The sequence below is a fragment of the Mustela erminea genome, chromosome 18 (assembly GCF_009829155.1).
Source record: "Mustela erminea isolate mMusErm1 chromosome 18, mMusErm1.Pri, whole genome shotgun sequence".
NCBI classification, from domain to species: domain Eukaryota; kingdom Metazoa; phylum Chordata; class Mammalia; order Carnivora; family Mustelidae; genus Mustela; species Mustela erminea.
Genome location: NC_045631.1, coordinates 1,285,549 through 1,310,491, shown reverse-complemented (window position 1 = coordinate 1,310,491; position 24,943 = coordinate 1,285,549). Strand labels below are relative to the sequence as shown.

Sequence of the window (24,943 nt, the reverse complement as noted above, 5' to 3'; positions counted from 1 at the left end):
TGGCTCGGAAAAGCTTGTGGGCTTTTCCTTAAGCAAAATGACCCATGTGCAACCAGCCCAGGACTCACAGACTCCTGCCTAACACAGGCCTGCTCATCTGGCCCCCAAGTGAACACCCCATACCTAAAACCGAGCTCTCTGTGGTCTTCCAAAAGGGTGGCCATGACGTGGCTTCTCCTGCAGAGCTCTTAATGCAGAAGCGGAGCGTTGTTGCTAGGATGTCACAGGCTCCCCAAGCCGGCCCTCCTCAGTGCTGTTCCTGCTGATGCGAGAACCACCCTACCCACCATTTTCCCTCATCTGACAACCTGTGGTTCTGCAAAACCCAGACGGAAAGCAAGCTATGCAGACACCACCGGCCCATCTTCCTCCTGCTTCCTCCTGCTCTGTGAGTGACAGGTGTGGACAGCCACGGCGCACCGGCCACGTCCTTCCATCCTGGAATGCCATCCTGCCGAAAGCTGTGCAGGCCAGGGACGGGCGGGCCCGGAGCTGCTGCAAGCCCAGGCCTGCACGGCAGGGCCAGAACCCGCGTCGTCCCTTAAAAGATCGCACACCAAGCTTGCGTTCAGTGAGAGAGATGCAACTCAGTTTTATTGTGTCCTCTCTGAAACTTCCCTTTTACCCCACGGCCTCGTCTAGCAAAGAAGAGGAGGAGGAGGAGCTCTGCCTGACACCCCAGGACTCAAGCGCTCGGGGGCTTGGGGCCAGAGGTGGTGGGGTATTTGTTTCTCCGGCACACTGGCCCCGAGAGATCACACTTCCAGGGCCGGAGCGGCAAGGGGCCGCCGGCCAGCCGTGCCGAGCGCATTCTGGATCCGTTAGTGTACCATTCCGTAAAGTGCTTCTGGAGTCAGAACCTGCCAGGCCGCCCAAAGCGTCCACACTTTTACAACACGAAGCATAGAAGAATCCCAACGGGCGGGTCATCGAGTCCTTGCCAGCTGGGGCTGGTAGCTGGCACCTGCCACTTTAACCGCCGAGACGCTGGCCCTCGCCCCAGGCAAAGCCTCCCGGCCGCTCCTCGGGCAGTGGGTTGTAATCTGGGTCGTCCTCCGGCGTATCGAAAACGGCTTTCCTGAAAGACAGCGATAGAGACACTTGGCGCCGAGTCACCTTGGGAAGGACCCCGGGGTTTCGTCTCAAGGACACACGCTACACCCGCCCCCTGGAACCAGTCACCGCACTGGAAGGTGTTCACAGGCATGTTCACGTTAACTCGTTACCTCCAGAACGTTACTTTTCTCTTTTTATTTTTCTTACGACAAAAAGCAATACATGTTCGTTGTAGAGAAAACAGAAAATACATAGAAGTATTTTAAATCTCCAAAGAGAATCATGGTGGGTGTGGGCATCATTCTTCCAGAACTTTCCTCTGTGTGATTCTATGGGAGTTAGATCACACTATTTGTTTTATAACCTCATTTTCACTAAATTTACCATGAATGTCTCCCCACAACCAGGGTATCACCCTGTACCCGCCGGGAGACGGATGGATTGAGAAAAGGGTCCGTCCATGCAACAGGATAGTATCCAGCCTTAGAAAGGAAGGAGGCTCTGACACCTGCCACACCGTGGATGAGCCCTGAGGACACGTGGCCAGACCTGGACCCATACCGTGTGATCTCATGTGTGTGAAGAACCGAGAGTGGCGCTGTCCCAGCCGAGGCTAGGGGCAGGGAGCGGAGTGAGGTCCTGGGGACAGAGTTCCACTTCTGCAGGATCGAGAGGTGTAAGGATGGACGGCAGGCACAGAAACATGCCAGGCACTAAGGCTGCGACTCTGCACATCTGAGATGCGTAACGTGACACAGTCCATGTTATGTAGATCTTACCACAATTGAAGTTAAAACAACTCACAGATCATTCCAAGACAAATTAACGCAGATCACAGGAAAAGACAGTCAGTGTCCAGAAGACTTTTACAATCTTGTTAGGATGGTCACTCAAGTTGTCCTTAAAGAACCCTTAAAACATCCGTTCTTAGCATTTTCTTTTTTTTTTTTTTTTAAAGATTTATTTATTTATTTGACAGAGATCACAAGCAGGCAGAGGCAGGCAGAGAAAGAGGAGGAAGCAGGCTCCCCACTGAGCAGAGAGCCCGATGCAGGGCTCGATCCCAGGACCCTGGGATCATGACCTGAGCCAAAGACAGAGGCTAACCCACTGAGCAATCCAGGTGCCCTGACATTTTGTTTCTAACTCTTGTTTCTAACGACACTGGACACTGCCTGCAGCCGGTCCAAGCAGAATGTATCTGAAAGCTTCCATGTCATAGTGGCGTCAGAGAACGCGTCCGTACCCCAGCATGAGCTCCCTGAAGTCTTACAAACTAACAACGCAAGCAAACACACACCAGCAGAAACACAGAGTGTAAAAGGCAGCTCAGAAAGGAAATCCAAAGGCCAATAAACATGAACACATCCGCTTTTGTGATGATGAAAAGAAAGCATGTGCAACAGCAGGGCCTCCTGTACTTCCCTAACACATACGGGACAGAACGGGGGTGCGCGAGCGAGAAAGTGGGGGTGCGGTGGCCCCAAGTGGGCTGAGGGGACATCCTGGGGCCGCAGGGGGGCACACGTGCATGGGCCCGGTGCAGGGTGGCGAAGCTAGAGGAGGCTCGAGGAGGGCAGCCCGCCACGGGGCGTGCGGGCAGCGCAGGAGGAGAAATGTGTCTAAGCAGGGGGCCGGCAGGACCGGGACGAGAGGCTGGTTTCACACGCGGGGCACAAGGTAGGTAGAGAGAGTAATGACCACCGGGTCAGGTGTCAGTGAGAGCAAGGAGGTGCTGGACACCACCCCAGACTTGGGAACAGACCCTTGCCACACGCAACCCCAGAGGCAGATGGCAGACAGCTGCCTTGGCCGGAAGCGGCCGCACAGCAAGGAGCACCTCTGCGCGTCCTGGAGGACTCCGCTCCTGATGCGGGGAGGGGCAGGCACGGCTCATCTTGCAGCCACACAACCAGTCTGGCCATCGCTCCCTGGGGGATGGCGTAGGACAGACGGGAGCCGCAGGTCGGGACCTTCTGGGGACCTGTCCCGAGAGGAGTCTGGGCCCCACGGGTTGGTGCATGTCCAGAAACTGTCAGCTGACACGCCTGTGGTGCGTGTTCTGCTCTAGAGAAATCGAAGACCCCAGTCAGCGTCACACACACTACAGGTACTCAGAGCGTAAAGGATACTGGCACGGACAGACATACAAAAGGCAAGAATAGTAAAATATTAACCACAGAACCTGTGTGGTGAGTAAATGGCATTCATTGCCATATAACTTTTCCCACTTTTCTGCGAGTTTGGAAATTTTTATGATAAAATATTAGAGAAAAAACATAGAGGAAAAAAACCCCACCTAGAATGTATCATATGAAGTTGTCCTAGAGCTGAGCATGTCAGTAACCCCACGTTTTTAAAAAACACACAGGTCTGCAGTGCATGGCAGGCCACCCTTGCTCTGGTCCCGGTCGGGCCGTGAGCTCATCCAGCACCGGCGCTGGGGCTTCCGCCCCCTGAGAAAGGAACCAGGGCTCTTGCAGACACGGCCGACTCTAAGACCGCATCAGGGAGAGCAGAGGATGAACCTGGGAGATCTTGTCTGGCCAGAAAATAATAAATCTCTTGACAATAAAGAGAAAAAAAGTGATGGGCCATGTTGACAGTAATCAGAAGCCAGTGTGAAGGGGTTCCTGTTGTCCAGATCTGGGGCCACACGAACACCAAAGCAACAACGATAACGAGGGCCGCAACTCACTCATGATCTAGGATCAGGAGAGGGTGGCTGGCTGAGTCTGGGCGCCTTCCCCGGAACAATCACCAGGGGAACAAAGGCAGCTTCAGGACCGACCTTCATCAAGTCATCGGAGTGGCTGCTGCCACCGTGACCAATGAGCGCACGGAAATCCTCCGCGCACAGCGTGGGGAGGACACGGGGTCACTTCTCTGACACTCCTGCTAAAAACGCGTGACCTGAAGCTAGACGTGAAGGACCCAAGACAAACCCTGGAGGTGGGACGTCCTACAGAACAGGCTGGGCGGCCACAGAAGCATCAGTGTGGTGACGTCAAGGAAAGACTCTCAAGGAAAGACTCTGGAGCTCTTCCAACCCGGCAGGGACCCAAGAGGTGTGACACGTCAGCGCAACACTGGGCCTGAGCCGGGCTCTCCCGGCAAGAGCATTTCCTGGAACAACGGCCAGGAGTGGCTTGGGCCTGTGGACTCAGGTTTCTCCTGATTGTGACTACGTAGGGGAATGTCCTTCTTCATGGAAAATCCACACTCATTGGGGCAGGGTGGGGAGGGGGGTGTGGCGCATCACAGGGGATCTGACAGTTTACTTTCACATACCTAAGGAAGAAAAACTCCTTTGCAGGATTTGTAGTTTTTTGAGTCTGAAACAGTTTCCAAAATAAAATAAAATCATAAAAAACAGACCATAGAAACGAGACAGCATCTTCCAGCTATCACCCTGGGGAAAAATAAACCATCCTCTGCCGTCGGACAAGGCCGCAGGGTACGGGAGCTCCACGGGGCCGGGAGAAGCATCAGCCTGAGCACCCAGTCCCCATAGCGACTTGTCGACGACCATCACCGCGATCCCAATTCTGGGAGCATGGCCTGCGCGGTCATGGACCCATGCCCCCTGGGGACGCCGGCGCCGTCAGTAGGGGTGGGGCCCACGGTGCTAGTGTCCTGCCACGTGGGACCATGTGGCTGCTACAGCTCCGCAGGACATTCATCACGGAAAAAGGATTACGACATTCTACACTGAAAAGGAGATTATGATAGAGCATTTTAAAAAATTTAGCCCCATGCAGGAAGAGAGGGGAGAGCATGTGTGAAAAGGGCCACGGTGACCGCCAGCGTCCTGCTAAGTGGGAGGGCTCTGGAGGACCAGGCTCTCTGCTTTGCTTAACTATGTGACAGCCAACATTTTATGCAAAAACTCACATTTTACTCCTAAATGCAGCAGGTCTCAAGGACACAACCCTCTGGAGAAAGAGGTCCCACAGACTGAAGCTCCCCTCTCAGGGAAGGGAGGGGCAAGACAGAGATGGACTTTCACGTCACACGGCCAGTCAGCAGGTCGGCCTACAGACCCGGGTTTCCCAGGCCGCCTCATGGCTTAGCTCTCCTTCCCCTGTTCCCTGGAAGGCCAGGAGTCCCACCACCAGAATCTGCCTTAGGGTCGGTGTGGCCCGTTCTGCTGCCTGGCCCCTGGGAGTTCCGACAGCGGCTCTCCGGGAACCCAGCAGGCTCCACCCTGGGACCTCACCTTTGGGACGCCCCAGGCTCGTGGAGCTCACTTGTGCACGAGTCTGGCACCATCTGGTCCGACCCAACCCAAATCCACCACCGCAGTCTGGGGCTCGATCTGCAAATGCTGACCCGAGCACCAGAGCACCAGGAGCCCTGCAAGAACACAGACCACGGAGCCTGCCCCACATCATTTGCCAAGAACGCGCAACCCGGCATCGGATACTCACAAAATAGATGGTGTTTTCAGAATTCTGATTCCACCAGGCTGATTGGGAAATACGTCTTCCAAGAAAAAATATATGTGTCCGACCGCAATGCCTAGAGTCACCCAGAAACAAAAAAGAACAAGGAGAGGATGAAAATCTGATGGCCGGTGCACCTGCCAACACAAAGTCCCCATGTTTAGGAAGGAATGTCAATACGACAACTCAAAATTAAAGAACGCTGTAGTCTTTGAACCTACAACTGCTATATGACCCCGAGACAGCCGTGTGGAGTGCCGGATATGGAAACCAGGAGCAAAGTACACTCACACAGAAAGTGGTACAGGAAGTTGCAAGACTCTTACCCAAGAGGTCCACAATGATCGAGTTCCCCAGCAGCAAGGAAAAGCCCATGAGCACCCAGGGCAGAAAGGGGGCCTGGAAGTTGAGAAGGCCGAAGAAGTTCATGCGGACGTATGGGTTCCTCCGGCTCCACACGTAGACGAGCATGATCGTGAAGGCCTGGCCCAGGAAAACCAAGCTCACGAACAGACCGAACAGCTAGCGGACGGCGTTAAGGAAGGATCTCCGCGTCGCACGTGTACAGCGAAGGAAGGCAACGAGGGGCTATGATCTAGCAGAGGCCTGAGGTGAGGAAGTCTCACAGTCGTTCGTCTTCAGAGGGAAAAAAACCCTGAAAATGATTACCCAGAGCAACCAGGCAAAAATCAGCAGAGGCCAAAACACCTGGACAGTAGCTGCTTCCCATGAAGATTCTGTTCCCAGGAAGTTCTCGACTATTTGGAAATTATATTAATTCCCTGGTCAATCATTACATTAAATTTCACTCACGATTAGCACCTTTAAAGAGGTGAGTAAAACCAGCTAGATACAAAGCATCTTGTCCGACTGGACTCTGTTCAAATCTAAATGATAATAATTTATCAGTTTTGATAGCGACCAAATAAATGTCTTACCAACTTAGTTCAAAAGTACACACACCGAGGGGTGCCTGGGTGGCTCAATCATTAAGCGTCAGACTCGGTTCTGGCTCTGGTCATGATCTTGGGGTCATGAGATCAAGCCCAGTGCTGGGGTGCACGCTGGGCGTGGAGCCTGCTTAGGATTCTTTCTCTCTCCCTCCACCCACAACAAAAAGTAAACGCACGGACAATCCCGTACCTGGGCAGTTAACAGTCACCCACCTGGGCTAAACGCCCTCTGGCTCGCCCACCCCGCGGCTCAGACGTGCTCACAAAGACGACCCTGTGCAATCCGCCGTGCCTGCAGCTACGGTCTGGAGGGCCGCTCTGTGGACATGCTAAGCACGTCCAGCGGACCGTGGAGGGCAGGCAGAGGCTTCAGCAAGACAGAAAGTGTTCCTGAGTGTTTTCCCGCGTTTGCTCTACTTGTTGAAGGATACAGTCATTAAGAATCCACCAAAAAGGAACATAAATACAAAGTCTGCCGTCCGGCCTCGGAATGAGCCTTCTTCTAGCATTCGACAGTAGCGGTATCTTAGGTTCCAAGTTAAGAAAACGGTAAGCACAGAAGTGGGAAAAAGCTCAACTTTAACATACGACTGCAGTGCGCTTGGCCGCCACGTCAGCCGTACGCAGCCAAATCTTCGCTTCTGCGAGCACGTAGCTCGCAGGGGTAGCGTGGGGACGTCACTGTCGCCCAGCATTTTAGGCACCAGGAAGACCAGCTCCACCTGTGGCACACACCGCTCCGGGCTGGGGAGCAAAGCCCGAGGCCACACACGCACGCGTGCTTGTGGGGACTTATGGAACCTTTTCAGAGCTCGGTTGTCTGCCCCAAGCTCAGCCCCGCCACAATCAGAGCCACTTTGCTGTTTCACAAGCTAACTCGTAAGATGCGCCCGGCAAGAGGCCTTGCCTGACTATCTGCTTTGGCAGGCCAGGCAGATTCAGCCTTTCTACACCTCAGTTAATAAAAAGACGGATCATGAGGAAAAGATCTCATTATTAGAAACTTACCAGGACGGTGTATCACATAGGAATCCGTCGGGCAGGGGTCCCATCACCCCGACAAGGCCCGGTCTCCTGCACGCTGGGCTGTAACTCCCTCTCAATCCAGGCAGTCGGGTACAGGAGGGATCCCCGTTCAGGGGCCCAATTAGCACCTGTCCAGAGCACCTCCTTCCCCTCTTTCAACAACCAGGACGTGGCCGGCCGGGCAGACATACTGCACTGTTGTTCCAGCCGGTAGAACCCACAACCAAGATCCAGGGAGATCTCACGTTCTCCAGCCCCCAAGAAGCCACTGCGGGGCTCCCAGACCTGTACCGACACTCTGGGACTTACCACTGTCCCTGGGTCCCTGCTGATACTATGCTCCAAAGAGGCCTCAACGAATCCACTTCTCTCCCTTGATGGGATCTGTATGGGATTTACGGGCAGAAGTGTAATCACTCTTTGGGTGAATACCTCCCATTAGAACAAACGGGAACCAACGAACACCCTCAAAATAGGACTTTCCAACCGGCTAGTCTGTACCACGAAGGCAGCACCCGGAAGTCACCATTACGAAAGGAACAAGCAGCCTCAGTAGCTTTAACTTACACTGTATTCCCTACGCAGACTGCCGGGTCTTACGCTGACCCCACTTAATAAAGGATACAGAAAAATCATGTTAAATAAAAAATTGAATCCCACTGGACCGAAAAATAAGAAATTGGTGATTAGCCTCCATATCTGTTAAAAGAAAAAAAAAAAATGAGGTAAGACAGATTAAGTAAAAGACATTTCCACATTCAGACAGAAGACATTTCCTGGGGTTGCGATGGTTGAAAGGCCACAAGTAAGTGACACTGTGATCTGAACCAGAAAGTGGGGCGACACGATCTGACACTGGATTTCCGTGCAGTTTCTAGCTGGAAGTCTGAAAGACATCATTCAGCCCGAGATCTGCTGAGAATGCTTCGAACTGTCGTCATCTTTAAAACAAAACGAAACAAAACCTATACCATATGGTCAGGAAAATTAAAGAGAAAGCTGGATGGAGAGACGACATTCATTTGCAGAACAGAAGCCGATGTTTTCATGTGTACAGTGTTATAATCTAGTGGGCAGCCTTGGGAACCAGAGAGAAACTCCAGAGACCTCACATAAACCGCCAGGAAATACTTCTGTGTTAGTCTGTAAGAAACAGCCAGAGAAGAGTGATTCTAGAACAAACAATGAGGTTCTAGTCTGAGTAGAACAGCTAACTCCCTATAAGTAAAGATCTAATGCTTTAATAATTAGTCTAATTGGCAGATACAATGATACTCATTTTCTTGTTGGAAACCCTGATATGCTTTTCCCCACCCATCCCATCCACACCCACAATAAAAACAACTACTCACAACGGGAGAGAACTTTACACTGTAAAATGTTTCAGCATGATCTATAATCTCGTGGGAGCTCAGCAGCCCTGTGAAACACGGGGTTGGTGGTCCCAAGCCCATGTCACACAGGAGGAAAACAGGCGTAACTGGAGAGCATGGAAATGGCCTGCCCAGGGGAACCTGTACAGGGAGACTGAATCCAAGCCTGCAACACCCGGCTCCAAATGTATCTGGTATCATCAAGAGTGTAACCAAGGCAAAATCGAGCCCAGCATGTTAACAGGAAGCAAAGCTCGGATGCAGCTTCAGCGCCCAGCAGAGGCCGGGGAGTGGCGAAGGATGGAGGCAGTGACAAGACTCCCCGGGTCGGCCTTGTGCAGCATTCGCTCCTTCGGCATTGGCAACGGAGGGGACGTAGTTCAGTTCTACATACGAACTGTCTCCAGGATTTGAGAGTCCCCAACTTAAAGAAAGAAGCAGCTCAATAAGTACAAGAAGGAAGGGAGAGGCTCTGAAGGAAGTATTTCCGGAAACCCTGGGGACACAGAGCAGGGTCAGTTTGGGAAGCCACACAAGAGCTGGGGCTGGGTGGGTGTAGAGTGAAGGACACACATTCGAGACAGAGGGAACAGCAAGTGCAGAAGAAAAGTACTGACTCTTGGTCCTTCCCCCACTCCAACCACAGGCTGTCTAATCATCCCAGAGGAGGAAAACAGATCTTTCTTTGAGCATTCTAACTACTGGGAAGGACTAGCTCCTACTCGGATCCAGTAAACTTGCATGCAGTTTCAGGAGCCCGTCTTTGGGGCTTTTGTTAATATCGGCTGATCCCTGGAAGACAGAGCATTTTGAAAGCACTGAGAGAGCTGGGTTTCTGGACCCGACCCTGGTGATAGCACCAAACCGGTGAGCGGACGATGTGGGCATCCTCTGAGGATCTCCCTGGGCTGGTCAGTCTCCTCTCAAACTACGGTATTAACCCCGAACCACTAATCTCCACATACGGGAACCGGATACATCAAATTAAAACCAGGCAGGGAATCTTACAAACAGAATACAGTCTTAATTCCTGCCGTGGGTGACTCTTTGCGGCGTTTCCTCGGTGATTCCGAGGCCCAACCAGGACGCAGGATCCCATCTTTACCACCCCGCCCCCACAATCAGATGTTCCCGCTGAACCTGCTAATACCATACGGAAGGATGGGCCAGCAGAAAGCACGAGGAAAAGCTTAACAACCGGAACACGGAGTGCGCAGGTGACAGCCCCATACCTGAAAGTGTTTGAAGATCAACTCGGGGTTGAAGTACAGCTGAAACGGTGTGATCAGCTCCAGCTGCTGGAAAGGAAGAAGGGCTCCTTCAGGCAAAGCCATCCTCAGCAGAAGGCGGGGCCCGGCAGGTTCCAGCCCAGCCACCCCCGAAGGCCTTCTCCTCGGGCGGGCAAGCTGGGAAAGGACTGTGCGCAGGTGCTGCCATTTCTGCACCCCGTCCGCGGGACACGAGACTCAGCCCTGCGCCTTGCTGCGGGGCTCGAGGCCGACCCTGGCCCCGGGGCAGCAGGAGCGGCCGCCTCGCACGTGTCCCCGCCCGGCCCCCACCCGAAGCCCCGCAGAACTGAGCCCGCGGAACCCGCGCCGTCAGGCCTGCTCCCCTCTCCAGGGCTCTTCCCTCCCGGCAGCCCGAGCCCTCCGCCCCCCGCGCCGGATCCTCGCCGAGCAGAACTGCCCGCTGGTCAGTGCAGCTCCTGCCCGCCCCGCCTTCCAGACCCGCTTCCCGGGTGGGCGGCTCCCACGGCCGCGCCCGCGCCGGTCCGGCCCTCTGCTGTCGAAAGCCGCCCGCAGCCCCGGCCCCGCACCCCTGCCGGGCGACACCGCCTCCTCGGCTCCCGGGACCCCGACGGGCGCCCCGCACGCCTCCACCCGCCCCGGAGACCTGCCCCTCGGGGCTTCCCCGCGGCCCGAACCGCAGCCTCCCAGGCCCCGGCCGGCGCGGCGCGGACGAGAGGGCAGCGCGCGGCTCACCACGGCGGCGGTGGTGAGCACGCAGGCGGTGGTGTAGGCGCGGCTGACTGGCGGGATCTGCAGGTACTCCAGCCGCAGGCTCTGGTACGCCATCTTCCCCACCGCCGCCGCCCCCCCACTTCCCCTTCCGCCGCACCGCCCCGGCGGCGGGCGGGGCCAGGGCGCGCTGTCGCCCAATCAGCGCCACGCTCCGGCCGGCCGCCAACCGTCGCAGCCCGGGGAACGGCGCGCCGGCCAATCGCGAGCGGCGCCTCCGCGGGGCCCCGCCCCCTCCGCCCCGCCCACCAGACCGGCTACGTCAGGGAGAGGCGTGGAAGTCCCGGGTCCGTGCGCCAATCCGCGCCGGCCACAGCTGGCCTTCCCGCCCGGCCCCTCCGCGTCTGAGCGAGGCGGCCCCCACCGCCGGCCAATCAGGAGCACGACGGCGTCCCGCCCGGGCCCCCGTTCGCCGAGTCCGGAATCGGGCGGCATCCGGGCTGCCGGTGGGGCCGCCTCTCCGCAGCTGCCGGCGGTGGCTTAAAGGCGGCCGAGGGAAGGCGGTGCGCGGTCGGTTTCGTCGCCCTCGCCCCCGCTCGGGTAAGGGCCGCGGGGCCGCATCGCCTCCTCCGAGCAGCGGGGAGGGCAGGGACTGCGCTCGGCAGCATCGCCCGGCGCCCGCCGGCCGGGCCGCTCGCCGCCTTCCCCGAGCTCCCGGCATGCCGCGGGGCCGCGGGGGCCGACGGGAGCGCGCAGTGCGCCGGAAGTGGTCCCCGCCCGCCGTGGCTGCGGCGGGCTTCCAGGCGGCGAGCAGGGTCGGCGTCCGGGGCTGGGGAGGTGCTGGTGGAGATAACTTGGGGTGGGGAGTCTGTCCAGGACGACAGCAGAGTTCAGGAGACGGAGCCCTGGGCCAGAGCCGGCATTAATGAGAAGTGAGGGAGAGAACCTCAGAGAGCAAGGCTCGTGTCGTGTTGTGGACAGGGAGGGCGGCAGGCAGTGGCGGGCTTCAGGACACGCTCGCTCCTTGGGTTGTGTTGCTGGCTTCCTGGCTCTCCTCAGTGGGCTTTGTCGCTCTCATCAAATGATCTCTCACCCAAAAGGGTTTGTTTTTTTCTTTTTACGTTCGCAGATTGTTCATAGTCAGGCCCATGGAGGGAGCGAAGAAGTCCGTGGACCCGATGGCCTACGAGGCCCAGTTCTTCGGCTTCACGCCGCAGACCTGCATGCTCAGAATCTACATCGCGTTTCAGGACTACCTGTTCGAGGTGATGCAGGCCGTCGAGCAGGTTATCCTGAAGAAGCTGGCCGACATGCCGGGTTGTGAGATCAGCCCCGTCCATATTCGCAAATGCACTGAGAAGTTTCTTGGCTTCATGAAAGGTCGGTTTGATAACCTTTTTGGCAGAATGGAGCAGCTGTGTTTGCAGCTGATCCTGCGCATCCCCCCGCATGTCCTGCTTCCGGAAGATAAGCCTCAGGAGATGCATCCTTGTACCGAGGAAGAATTCCAGCTTCTCCAGGAAGAAATCGAACAGCTGCAAGAGAGGTATAAGTCTGAAGTCGGCGCTAAGCAGGCCCTCCTTGCAGAATTAGAGGAACAAAAAATCGTTGAGGCCAAACTTAAACAGACATTGGCTTTCTTTGATGAGCTGGACAATGCCGGCAGAGATCAGGGGACTAGTGACTTTAGGGAGAGCTTGGCATTCCTGGTCCAGAACTCCAGAAAACTCCAGACCATCAGGGACACTGTGGAAAGGGAAAGCAAAAGAATGAAAATATCTTAATTTCTCAGGAGGCGCAGGAGCTCATCGGAAAGCAGAACAGCAGGGATTTCTGTCCTGACACTCTTGTGCGCCGTCCACGCTATGGGACTTCCTTTGTTGCTCTCTGTTGTGCCCCGCACCTTCCTCTGCCTTGGTCTGCTCTGCTGAGGTCGCTCTCCCCATCGGGGACTAATCTCCAGAGCATCTGTTTCCTGAAGACCTCTCGCCGGCCGGGTGGAAGCCCTGGTCCAGTAGCAACTAGCTGGGCCCCTTGACTGGAGAGGCATGGCTCTCCCTGGCTGGTCAGAAACACGTGTGAAGCTGTTCCTTGGTCACCCGTCCTTTGTGACCTTGGTCCTTTCAATTGACTCTCTGCATAGGATCACATGAGAAAAAGGTAAGGTGGGGGCCTTCGTTACAGACCAGCCACTGCCCCGCGACACATCACAGCCTGCCTGCCCTTGGCTGTGAGCGGGGCTTCTGCGGGGATGTCCGCTGAGGGAGAGAAGGAAGTTGAACACAGCCGTGATCTTCAGTAAAGAGCACAGAACTTCAGTTCCTTCCCTGAGCTGGAGTCTCTCTGTGATGTTGGAACAATGTGGCGTCTGGGAGCCCAGCGGGGATGACCGTGGACGGAGAAGAGGCAGGTCTCACCAGGGTAGAAGGGGAAACCTGGATCAGAGCCACAGGCAAAGCCGATGTGAGCTGACCACTGGGCATTTATTCATTTTGTTCATACTTCAGTGACTTTTGGAATCTGCCCCTGTACCTAGTGTTTTTAACTTATTTATTCATTCTCCTAAGCATCAAGTACTTAGTCCCTACAGTAGGGAGGTTTTAGCAGTGAATAGCAGTGCCTGCTCTTAGACTTTGCCGTCCGTGTCTTCCTAAAGAACGGGATGCAGACTTCTCCTTTATGCCGGAGAGTAACTCGGGACATTAATGTTTGCGATCAAATATTCATAGATTTAAGGTGCCTGTGTTTACCTGGAATGTGTTTATTATGAAAGACTCCTTTTTCCAATCCTGTACATGAAATACATATATTTTAAAGGCTTTGGTTTTTGATTTTCTATTATTTTAAGTAACCTCAGGGCCCAAGGTGGGGTTTGAACTCACGACCCCAAGACCAAGAGTCGCATGTTTCACCGACTGAGCCAGCCAGGCTGCCCATGTTTGTGGCTTATTTAAAATCTCCTTCTGTAGAGGGGTGCCTGGGTGGCTCAGTCGGTGAAGCGTGCAGCTCCATTTCGACTCACATGATCTCAGTCATGGGATCGAGCCCCGCGCTGGGGTCAGCGCTCGGTGTGGAGTTTGCCTGAAGATTCTCTCTCCCTTCCCGCTCCTGTGTGCGCCCATGCACTCTCTCTCTCGATCTCAAGTAAGTAAATTAATTTTAAAAATCAAGTATAGATGGTTAAGTGGAGATTCCCCCAAAGGTATGTCCAGATCCTGATTCCTGGAACCTGTCATTTTGCCTCACTTGGAAAAAAACGGTCTTTCGCAGGAATAATTAAGGATCTAGAGATGGGGGAGCCTCCTGAATTACCTGGATGGGCCCGAAATCCAGTGGCCAGTGTCTTCGCTAGAGAAAGGCAGAGGAAAGGCAGAGGGAGATTGGAGACAGAAGAGGATGGGGCAGGGTGACTGGAGGCAGGTGGGAGCACCTCCCCGGGGACTGACGGCCCTGTTTGGGACCTCTGGCCTCGGGGGCAAGGAGGAATGCATTTTCGTTCTCTCAACTCATAAGGTTTGTTACACGTTAACTCATAGAACTGATTAAGGGGCGCCTGGGGGCTCAGTGGATTAAGCCTCTGATTTTGGCTCCGTCATGATCTCAGGGTCCTGGGATCGAGCCCCACATCAGGCTCTCTGCTAAGCAGGGTGCCTGCTTCCTCCTCTCTCTCTGCCTGCCTCTCTGCCTGCTTGTGATCTCTGTCTGTCAAATAAATAAATAAACTCTTGAAAAAAAAAATAGACCTGATTAAGCTAAGATGTTCGCATACTCAACTCAGAAGGAGGTTGGTCCTTACTAAGGAAGCAACGGCTGACGCCTGGTTGGCCTCATAGGTACAATAATATGGTTCACCCGAATGTACTTAGAATATGGATGCAATCTGGACAGAAGGGTGAAGTCCACAGTGTTTAGAACTCAGGAGTTCAGGGGCGCCTGGGTGGCTCAGTCGCTTAAGTGTGCACCTCCCAATTTCAGCTCAGGTCTCGATCTCAGGGTCATGAGTTCGAGCCCTGCATCAGGCTCCAAACCCGGCTTAAGAAAAAACCCCAAAATCCTTTTGTAGTTCATAAGCATGATGATTGGGTGTTCACGCTTTTCTGTGACATGTGCCACCCTTTAAACCTTGTTACGACCTCGGCACATTACCCATCTGACATGAAGGAAAAAAAAAAGAAAAAACCCCAAAATCTCAGGAGTTTGTTTCATGCCGAGCCGGTACTTAGTAACTGGGGACATTGGTACTGTTTGTCGTAGTAGTGTTGTCAGCAGGAACAAATCAATGTACTTGGCTCCATTGTCCTCTGATAATTAAACTCCTCCCTCAGAAATTCAGTAAAAAGGATAATAAGCCCCAGGTTACCCTCTGGGCTTCATGGCCCTGTTCCCATTCAGCCTCTGTCTCACCGAGTTTCCTATTCTCTCCTATGTTAGAGCCTCTGACTGCAAAATCAACCTTCAGGTTCCCCAGATGCCTGGTCCCACACTTCCCCCCACTTCCCCCACACTTCTCTGGAGGTTTTTGCGGAGCGAGAGGACCCACAGAAGGACAATGTAGTGAGATCAGAGGGTCCACAGGCACCTCAAAGACCTTGCAGCCACTTCCTCGTTGACCTCCCACTAACCTTGAATGAGCTCTTGTGGCTCCGTCCATGTGGACAGGGAAGGATTCCGTTGTCCCTAGCAGAGTCCAGGGAGGCCAGAGTGAGCCTCTCCTCATCCTGTGGGCGTTTCCAAGGTCTGTGGGTTATTCTTCGTGGGACCCAGAACAAGTGGCCCAAAGAGAGGTCATCGCTCAAACTGAACAAGAGGGAGAGGCAGCGATGGGGTCAGTATTGTCACCACTCCTACAACTACCAACCTTCTAGAAATAGGACTATAGGGGACTGCTGTGGAGGAGGGTCTGCACTCAGTCCTCATGTGTGTGACGGGGGTTGGGGGAAGGCTCCCCATGCCACCTGCATGTGCTGAAGTTTGACTCAATCCTGACCTGCCTACTTGGCCATAACAGATTCATCAGGTTCCGGGGCTCAGTCCAGCATGGCTGCCCTGCTCCTCACACGCCGGCCACAAGTCCTGGTCACTAACCTGGGCTTCCGTCCGCCTGGCTGTCCATCCCAGGTTCCCGTGGCCCTGTCCTTGGGCTCCGTCATTTGCTGGAGAGACTCACAGTACTCGGGAGACCTGTGTGCCCATTAGACCACCGGTGTACTTCAAAGGATATGCAACTCAACAGCCAGGTGAAGAGACACATGGGGAGGCCCTGAATGAAGGAGTTTTTGCCCCCACGGGTTTGGGCCCAGCATGGCGGTATGAAGAGGCTTTCCAAGGCCCTGCCTCTTCAGGCTTCATGCATACCCTGTCCACTGTTGGTGGACATGAAAACGCACAAAAAACGCACCCCAAATGGATCAAAGATCTGAACGTAAGTGCTCGCACTATAGAACTGGGAGAAAACCCAGGCTTAACTCTTCCTGAACTTGAATTAGGCAGTGGCTTCTTAGACGCCCAAAACACAAACAACAAAGGGAAAAAAAAAGATAAACGACATCATCAAGATTTAAAACACCCTGGGTGTTGAAGACACTGTCCCAAAAGTTAAAAGGCAAACCACAAAATGGGAGAACCATTTTGCAAATAATTCCTGATGATGGGCTTTATTCAGAACACATAAAGAACTCCTAGAATTCAAGACAAATGGCTCAGTTTTATGTTTTTGATTTTTTTGGGGGGGGCATGGTTTATATAAGTAATCTCTACACCCAACATGGGGCTCGAACTCATGACTCTGAGATCAAGAGTCTGACGCAGGCAGGTGCCCCCCAACTTTTTTCTTTTTTGCATTTTTTCAAATGTCATGATTTAAAAAATGAGTAGAAGACCTGACTAGATGCTTCTTCGAAGGTAAACAGCTGACAAGCACAGGAAAAGATGCAGATGTCATTGCCGTCAGGAAAATGCAAATCAAAGCTACAAAGGGACTCCACTTCACACACACTGAGGTTATGACTTACAAAAGGAAAAGATAGGTTTTGTCAATGCAGTGGAGAGCGCAGAACCCTGCTGCGATTCTGGTGAGAATGTAAAATGGCGCAGTCACTTTGGGAAACAGTCTTGCAGTTTCCTGAATGGCTAAACGTCCATTTGCCCTGTGAATCAGTAATGCCACACCTAGAGGAATGAAAACCTGTGTCTGCACACACAACATTGTACGTGAACGTTCACAGCAGCGTTAGTCACAGTAACAAAAAGGGAACCAACCCAACTGAACACAGTGTATCCATCCGGAGAGTAAAATGGGGTCTACCCGGTCTACCCCGTCTACCTGTACAGGGAATATCGCTTAGCAGTAGAAATGAGGCATCGCCACACGTTGCTAAGACGTCGTGCTACATGAAAGGAGCCAGTAACAAAGGACCACATGCTGCAGGATCCCATTTACAGGGGATGTGCAGACCAGGCAAGGCCACGGAGACAGGAAGTCGATTAGGGTTTGCCTAGGGATGGGGGTGGGTGGCGGTGGTTGCAGGGAGATGGGTAAGGGGTGAAGGTAGGGTTTCCTTTCAGGGTAATGGCATATCCTAATATTGATACTAAATGCATCAGATCTGTGGCATGTGAATTCTATGTCACTTAGAGCTATGACGCTCTAAGAACAATGAGACTACACACTCCAGAAACAATGCCTGGGGTCATCTAGTCCTTCACAGGTCTTGTGACCTTGGCCACATCACTTCCCCTATGTCTGTTTCCTCATCTACAAAATGGGAAAAATAAAAGAAACTCCTCACGGGGTCGAGAGCTTTCAGGCCAGGTAAGACATCGCGCTGTCACACCATAAGTTCCATTTTAACACAGTGGGCTCCATGGAGGTCAGGGTTTTAGCTGTCCTGCTAATAATGACTATCTCCAGTGCTAGATACCCAAGAAAAAATGAAACACTTAAAAAAATGGATCCATTTCTTCTGATTACGGCTGAATTCCCACCGTGTCCCCCAACATAAACTTCCTACTGTCCCATGGTATCCAGAAACCACTGTTCACGTCACTGCCTCCACGTGCCTACCCACCCCCCGGCAGCTCAGCATGTCATAGGACAAGTTGCCCACAACAGTAGTCTCTCCCGCCGTCAGTTGTGATCTGCTGAGAGTCGCGTTACCGGATGTCTCGTGATTTTTGCCGGCCCACCCTCCGTGGTGGTGGTGACTTCAGTTTCCGTTGGGAAACCTTTCCTATCACATCCTATCTTCACAGGGCTGTGTGTCAAGTTAGCTCTTCCGCCTTCCGGCCAAAGGTGGGCGCGTGACCCTAGCTCAGTCAGGAGGACGCTCTCCAGATTTGATTCTTCAGCAACGTGGCCAAAGCATCTCCCAAATGGACCCATTTGGTTTTGATGGTTGAACCCTGAAAAGACAGCCCATTCGTACTTGAGTGGAGAGGCCGGATATTCGCGACAAAGGAACCTTCCATCAGAAGCCCAGAAGTTGGAGGACAGTTCAGAGCTCCGTGTAGAGAAGCAGCAACTGTGAAAGTAAGTGGGCAGTGCAGGGGATAAGGGATATTTGAGCTGTGTAAGAAGAAACTGGCCAGGTCAGGCATAAAGGGACGCAGAAAGTACACACAGATGGTGGAAGGACAGAAATTTAATATTGGTTAAAAAACGTGGGCCAAGCTCCCACCAGAGCCCAGTGGAATCAGGAATTTCAAGGAGATACGGGAAATTTCAGGAGCTTCAGGAAAATCAGGGTATGGAGAAAGGGAGGACTTACAGGGGGAGAATATGGGTGTATGGGAAGAACGCAATTCAGTCCGGGAGTGGGGGCAGCCTAGTACTGAGGACAGCAGTGATGCGGAGAATGTTAGGGAAGCCTGGAGCACTGTATCAGAGAGGCAGTGGTATTCCTAGTGTTGGGGGAGCCACACCGTGAATCCTGAAATAAGGGAGCCAAATGGGACTGGACATTGGGGAGAGTACTGGAGCCTACATTCAGGCTGTAGAGGCAACGGGAGCTGGAGAGTGGAGTTTGGGGTAGGATGTGGAGGTGTATATTGAGGAACAGGGGACTCTGGTTCAGGGAATGGCGGGAGATCCTACTCTCTGGGCAAGAGCGGAGGGGAGAGTACTGGGGGATCATATCCTGAGTCGTCCCAGAAGGACTGTCGAATGAGGGTTCTACAAGATGTGTGGATGGGAACAGTGGCAGTGTCTGGAGAACACGGAGCTCCCTACTGGGACTCAGTGGTTAGTCAATATTAAAGTCAGTAGGAGATCCAATATCCAAGACCGAAGGCAGGAAAACCAGTGAGAGGTACCTACTACGGGTGCCTTGGAGACTTAATTTTGGGGGAACAGAGCCACCATTGTTAAACTGGGGGTGTAAAGCACGGGCTGATTGTGGGGAACAGTGGGCATCCTATTTGCAGCACTGAAGCGAAATGCAGAGAGGCGACACTGAGCCCTGCGGTGGTGTGGGTCACCGGAGCACAGGACTGGGAAGCGACGAGGCTCTGGTACTGGATTACGCTGAGTTTATAAAGACACAAGCTGGGTGAAAGGGTGGGGGGGATTCTAGATCTTAGTTGGGGGACCATACTGGTGCAGAAGCATCTTGATAATGGAAGCAGGCGGGGACTCAATCTGAGGGGTGGCTGGTGAAGCCATAGGGGACAGTCACAGACCCGCAGGGAGGGAGCAGACCTGGATGCTGGCATTTCCCAGGAGCCTGATAGGGAGAATAGCCCGTGGGGCTGTTTAGTGGAGGGAAAGGCGACACCTGGGAAGGCTGATGATGGGACACACCTGTTTGAGAGGGACAGAAGGGATGCTCTCAGGATTATGGGGTGAAACGCAGCAGACTGGGAAGCTTGGCGGGCCCACAGTTTGGCCCCAAATTAAGAGAGAACTCAGTATCCAGGAGACTGAAAAAGGGATTTATTTCCTCAGAAGTAAAACAGACATTTCCAGGTAACGCAGGAGAGAGCTGAGTTGAGGACTCTGACATTCATGAGCAAAAAAGGGATGGCGGGTAGGTGAGGAACTCCCGAGGTGGGCTTCCGTGTTAGGCCTTTGCTGTCTGAGATGACAACCCCCTTCGTTCTCCGCAGGAATTCTGGCTAATGACAGATACCCCACACCCTGGTCTTGGGTCTCAGTGTTGTGGCAGTGCTCAGGTCCCGCTTGAAGGCGCCAGAGACGCAGAGAGAGCTCTCCCGCGCACCCCACCCGGGCCCCACTCCGTCTCATCCTGCGCCATCCGCGAGCGAGGGGCCCGCGTCCCCGGAGGTCTGCAGCCGTGGGTCCCACGCCATCCAGGACGCGACGACAGCGTGGCCTCCTGCCAGGACAAGCCCTCCAGCTGTGGGTCTCGGCCAAGCCCGGGAGCGCGGCAGCAAAGCCTAAGGCAGGAAAAACGCAAGGTGTGGGTCAGCTCACGCCCCTGGGGACGCGGCGACGCACCCCCGGACGATCTCCACTCACCGTGTCCTGCGCTCCCGCGGCGTCCGCGGGGCGCTCAGGTCCTCCAGCTCCCGGGCGCTTGGCTGTGCTCCGGACGGTGGGGGTGGGGGGCGATGCAGCATCACAGGGCTCCGGCCCAGTCCGTGCCAGGGCGCGACCCTCCCTTCCCGCGGGGCCCTCTCCCGAAGCTCGTCCCTTAAGAAACCGAAAGTTGGGCTCGCTGCGCCTGCTCGCACCTCAGGAAGTGTGGGGTCCAGGGACATGATCCTAACCGTGAGCCGCACCCCGCTCCTCCAAGCGCGGGGGGGATGACCGCCCGCTCCCCTGATCTCGGGGGCGGACGGATCCTCCTTCCACTACGGCCGCTACTTCAGACGTGCCCCTAGAAGAGCAGGACACAAGGGCAGTGACAACACAGGACAAAAGCAGCAAGCATCCGAAGCCAGACGAAGGGCGCGGCGCGTCTCCAGCACAGCCGCGCCGAGCCCCGGTTTCCCGTCCCGCCCCCCGCCCCCCGCGTCCCCGGCCCCGGCCCGGGCCGCTCAGGCCAGCTGCAGGTGGATGTAAGTGAAGATGCAGGAGGTGATGGAGAAGGCGATGGCCGCGTAGATGAAGACGGAGAGGTGCGGGAAATGGTCGAGGTAGCAGCCCTCGTCCCGCGCGGGCGCCTCCTCCTCGGGCAGGGTGCGCGCCGCGGCCTTGAGGGGCTGCCCGGAGCGGGCTCCCTGCGCCCTGCCGCCCGCGCGCCGACCGGCCCTCCTGCCCGCCGCCGCCACCGCCCGGGGCGCGCGGGCCGCAGGGGGCTCTTCCGGGGGCGGCTCGTCGAACAGGCCGCCAGCATCGTCGGCTGGGTCCGAACGGGTGGGCGCGGGGGCCCAGGGCTGGCGCGGGAAGAGCGGGGCCGCCATAGGCGAGGAGCTAGGGGGTCGCGGGCCGGAGCTCGGTGGGCGGCGGCCGGGCTGCGCCGAGGCTCTGCCTGCGGAGGGGCGGGGACCGCTCGGCCGCGCGCCTCCCCCGGCTCCTCCCCGCGCCGCGGCGCCGGCCTGTTCCCATGGCAACGCGGCTCGGGGCGCGGGGCGCGGAGCTGGGATGAGAGCCGCGGGCGGGGATCCCCCTGCTCGAGGCTGGGCTGGCCTGGACCCCAGCTGCGCGCGGGGCTTCCCTGGGGATGTATTCGTCTTTTTATTTCCATCGTTACCATTTTTAATATTAATTATTTTTATTTGTATTTGTCTTTTTTTTTTTTTTTAAAGATTTTATTTATTTATTTATTTGGCAGAGAGAAATCACAAGTAGACGGAGAGGCAGGCAGAGAGAGAGAGAGAGAGGGAAGCAGGCTCCCTGCTCAGCAGAGAGCCCGACGCGGGACTCGATCCCAGGACCCTGAGATCATGACCTGAGCCGAAGGCAGCGGCTTAACCCACTGAGCCACCCAGGCGCCCTGTATTTGTCTTTTTAAAAGAAGTATTTTTTGGGGGGCGCCTGGGTGGCTCAGTGGGTTAAGCCGCTGCCTTCGGCTCAGGTCATGATCTCAGGGTCCTGGGATCGAGCCCGGGATCGGGCTCTCCGCTCAGCAGGGAGCCTGCTTCCCTCTCTCTCTGCCTGCCTCTCTGCCTACCTGTGATCTTTCTTTCTGTCAAATAAATAAATAAAATCTTAAAAAAATTTTTTTTAACGGGTCTTTCTGTTTCTGTTTTTTTTTTTTTAAATCTAAAATGCAATACATAAAAAAAAACAAATAAACACATAATCCTTGTCGCAAACCTGAAAGTTAAAAAGCCCTGTAGGCAAAAACGGGGAACAAAACAAAGACTCCCTCTGCTATCCCAGGGCCCAGAGATGGACAGAGCCTTTCCTTCCTTCTTCCTCCTTCCTGGCCCCTCCCTGCGGGTACATCTGTCCCTGCAGTGATCCTGGGCCCCAAACCCAGTCCTGCCAGCAGTTGGCGGTTTGAGTACGTGCGGGCTGGTACTTTCTACTCAGGCCCCTCTGGGCATCTCCCAGGCCCTTCCCTGCCTTCCACTGTCGCTGCCACAGGCTTCAGACACCGGGGTTCCAAGGCCAGCAGGGTACCCCTGTGGAATGCGGGGGGGGGAAAAGCCACGAGGGCTTTTGGGGTCCGGGGAAAGGGGGGGGTATGCTGTCAGGCTCAGACTGTCATCATGGAGCTCATGGCCTCCGGTAAGGGAAAGGCCGAGGGGAAAGCAGGTCCGGAGCGCAGGGGACATGTCCGAGGGAGCTCTCCGTCTCTCCACCCTGCAGTGTTGCCATGGATCCCTGGCTGTGCCAGAACCCACCACAGAGCCGCAGGGCCCAGATAGTATTTGTGAAATGAGTAAGGAAGGGGAGGGATGAATAGCGGTTGGCAGCAGCAGACTCACATCTCAACCCCCTCCCCGGTCCCGTCAGCTGCCAGAACTTCCAGACGGCAGGCAGGTGGAGAGGCTACGACCCTCCCACGCTCCTGCGGGAATGTGAGAAAGGTGGGGTGGCTTTGGAAAAGCAGTTCGGCAGTTTCATAAAAATCTAAACACACATGTGTCAGTGTCAGGAATTCCACTGCCAGCGACTGCCCATGTGACAGGAAGACGGGTTTTCACGCGGAAGCAGGGACTGTCCGGGAAGGTCCACGGCGGCGGCGTGGCCGGTAACAGCGGCGACCCGGGAGCAATGTGGATGCTCTTCAGGTGATAAGCGGTAAGCGGGTGACCCGAGGTGGCTTAGCCGTGCCACGGGGGGGATACTTCACAATAGAGAGAGCTGCATCCTGGAGGAAACTCAGAAACATTTCAGTAAGTGCAGAAAAGCCAGGTGCACAAGACCAGACTGTATGGTCCCGCTTGCAAGAAATACCCAGGACAGACACACTCATTTATAGAGATGGAAAGCAGATGGGGGATTGCCGGGGCGGGAGGCGAGGAACCACGGAGGGCCTCAGGGCCGCTTTCCGGAGGGACAAGCACGTCCTCAACCCCAGCGCTGGTGGTGGTTATGCAGCTCTTGAATTTTTCTACAATTCATCGCTGTGTCCATGTAACGTGGGGGACTCTTGTGACAGGAGAGTCATCCTTCAAAAAGGCCATGGTCTTAAAAAACCAACCTCGCTGAGTTTTCACTTCTTAGATACCAGCTGGGCAAAACAAGACAAAACAAAACGAAAAGCATGGGTTTTGTTTGCAGTTCTGAGGGTCAGGTTCTCCCGGGTGGAGCTGATTCGACTGATCTCTACTGGATCTGGTCCTTCGTCTGGCAGGTCTGGTGACCGAGTTCTCCAGCAGGCTTCCTTGAGCTCATGCGCATGGCAGTCTCAGGGTTCCGAGCACAGACCTGGGGAACCCTGCAGAGCACAAGGACCATTCTGGTCTCTGCTCGTATGGTGTTTGCTGTATGCGGCCTGGGGCTCCGGGGGACAGGGGAGCAGGTGGCCAAGAACCTGGCTGGGGGATCCAGGACCCCGTGTGAGCACTGGGGAGCCCCTGAGCCTCAGAGCCCGTGTGAGCCTCAGAGGGGAGCCACTGAGCAGGACCCAGAACGTCACACGGACACTCACGTCCTTTCACAGTAGCCCCTCGCCTCTTACTACTGATGTAGAGCCAAGGATCCAAGACTAAAGAAAAGCTCCTTGTAGAAGGACGTCTCTTGCCGGATTGCTCATCATGGCCAAACATCGTTGGAAGCCAACTCAGGGTTAGATAGGGAGGACAGGGGTTCAGTGAACGTACCCACCGGATGGAACCCCACACCGTCTTCACACGGAAGGACTGAGACTCTTGGAGGGTCCTTGTGATGATCCCAGTCAACGTGGGATAGGCAGGACTTAAAACCACACGTGCTAGGATGTCAACGCCACGGAAATGTATTCCTGTAGAGAGAGGCCAGAACTGGGAAGGTAAAGAGGGTCCTTTTCGCGCTGTCTGGATGGCGAGATCATGGGGTGATCGTTTTCTCCTTTTTCCAGGCTCCGTGTACCATTGTTATGTTATTTTTTTGAGCAACAGAAGCAATTAATAGGTGGGAACCAGGGGCCACTCTCAGGGTCCACAGTGGCCTGTGGCTCATGTTCCCATCAGTGCCCACGCCCACGGAGGACCTCCCCCAGCTGCCTGGATGGCCTCACGTTGCCTAGCAACCATGGGCTCAGCAGCAGTTGCTAGGAAACCAGGGACAGAGCCAGGACTCATGACTCAAGGACCCTTGAGTCATGCTCCCCTCCGGCTTTCCTCCCCCTCCGACGCTCTCTCTCCCAGTTCCCCGCCATGCTGGGGCCCACCCGCTCCTGACATGCAGACAGCCCACCACAGTGCCGGGATCATGGGCTTGGGGGGACTCCCTTACTCCCCCTGTTCCAAGATTAGGGCCTGGATTTCAGGAAGGGCATGGCTTCAAGCTCAAGTGTGTACTGTTCTCATCGTCCGGGCGGGCGGGTACTGCCTGCCTTCTAGAAGGGCCCTGAGGCAATGATTTAGAAAAGCCACCGAGCTTCAGCCCAGGCCTTACCACCCCGGCAGCACCTTGGCCAATGGGAGCCTTAAATCCCAGACCCGCGAATGAATTCTTTGACGCAGTTCACACGGGCCTCTCTAAGCAGCTTACTTTAAGGAGAGACAGAAGTCATGTCAGATGGATTCACCGGAACACAGCAATGCTGGCACCCCTTGGCACCCCACCCTTCTTGCTT

General features: G+C 55.0%; 3 protein-coding genes and 1 non-coding gene across 8 annotated transcripts; 2 read left to right on the top strand and 2 right to left on the bottom strand.

Annotated features, from left to right (window-relative positions):
* Positions 1–567: 567 nt before the first annotated feature.
* Positions 568–11,489, bottom strand: DERL2 (derlin 2). 4 transcript variants are annotated; one of them, XM_032319854.1, is made up of 7 exons: positions 11,121–11,489; positions 10,086–10,151; positions 8,106–8,179; positions 6,886–6,979; positions 5,828–6,023; positions 5,487–5,577; positions 568–1,078 (listed from the first exon to the last, which is right to left on the bottom strand). In XM_032319854.1, exons 1-7 carry the CDS (start codon positions 11,304–11,306, stop codon positions 973–975), a joined length of 813 nt encoding a protein of 270 aa, XP_032175745.1. In that variant the 5' UTR covers positions 11,307–11,489; the 3' UTR covers positions 568–972. The 4 variants fall into 4 exon arrangements, with proteins under 4 accessions (XP_032175745.1, XP_032175746.1, XP_032175748.1 ...); XM_032319855.1 differs by having other exon boundaries at positions 10,086–10,148; XM_032319857.1 differs by lacking the exon at positions 11,121–11,489 and adding an exon at positions 10,836–11,101 and having other exon boundaries at positions 10,086–10,148.
* A 26-nt stretch (positions 11,490–11,515) lies between these two features.
* Positions 11,516–13,630, top strand: MIS12 (MIS12 kinetochore complex component). Its single transcript, XM_032319853.1, is given in 3 exon segments — positions 11,516–11,683; positions 11,685–11,743; positions 11,941–13,630. Coding segments are annotated over 3 exon segments (867 nt in total). The 5' UTR covers positions 11,516–11,530; the 3' UTR covers positions 12,596–13,630.
* Positions 13,631–14,862: 1,232 nt separating this feature from the next.
* On the top strand, positions 14,863–14,967 carry LOC116578622. Its single transcript, XR_004280989.1, has one exon. It is a non-coding gene; the product is annotated as a small nucleolar RNA U13 (small nucleolar RNA).
* Positions 14,968–19,718: 4,751 nt separating this feature from the next.
* LOC116577102 lies at positions 19,719–21,287 on the bottom strand. Of its 2 annotated transcripts, none has more exons than XM_032319860.1 (2): positions 20,287–21,287; positions 19,719–20,204 (listed from the first exon to the last, which is right to left on the bottom strand). In XM_032319860.1, exon 1 carries the CDS (start codon positions 21,171–21,173, stop codon positions 20,808–20,810), a length of 366 nt encoding a protein of 121 aa, XP_032175751.1. In that variant the 5' UTR covers positions 21,174–21,287; the 3' UTR covers positions 19,719–20,204; positions 20,287–20,807. The 2 variants fall into 2 exon arrangements, with proteins under 2 accessions (XP_032175751.1, XP_032175750.1); XM_032319859.1 differs by having other exon boundaries at positions 20,287–20,809.
* Between the last annotated feature and the right edge of the window lie 3,656 nt (positions 21,288–24,943).

Coding starts and splice junctions, on each gene's coding strand:
- DERL2 (XM_032319854.1), bottom strand. CDS start 11,306: ATGCCGCCCGATTCCGGACTCGGCGAACGGGGGCCCGGGCGGGACGCC. Junction 10,152..11,120: donor TCCCTGACGTAGCCGGTCTG/GTGGGCGGGGCG, acceptor CTTCCTTTCCAG/CAGCTGGAGCTGATCACACC. Junction 6,980..8,105: donor TTATTTAACATGATTTTTCT/GTATCCTTTATT, acceptor TTGGAACCTAAG/ATACCGCTACTGTCGAATGC.
- LOC116577102 (XM_032319859.1), bottom strand. CDS start 20,528: ATGTCCCTGGACCCCACACTTCCTGAGGTGCGAGCAGGCGCAGCGAGC. Junction 20,205..20,286: donor CCGCGGGAGCGCAGGACACG/GTGAGTGGAGAT, acceptor TTCCTGCCTTAG/GCTTTGCTGCCGCGCTCCCG.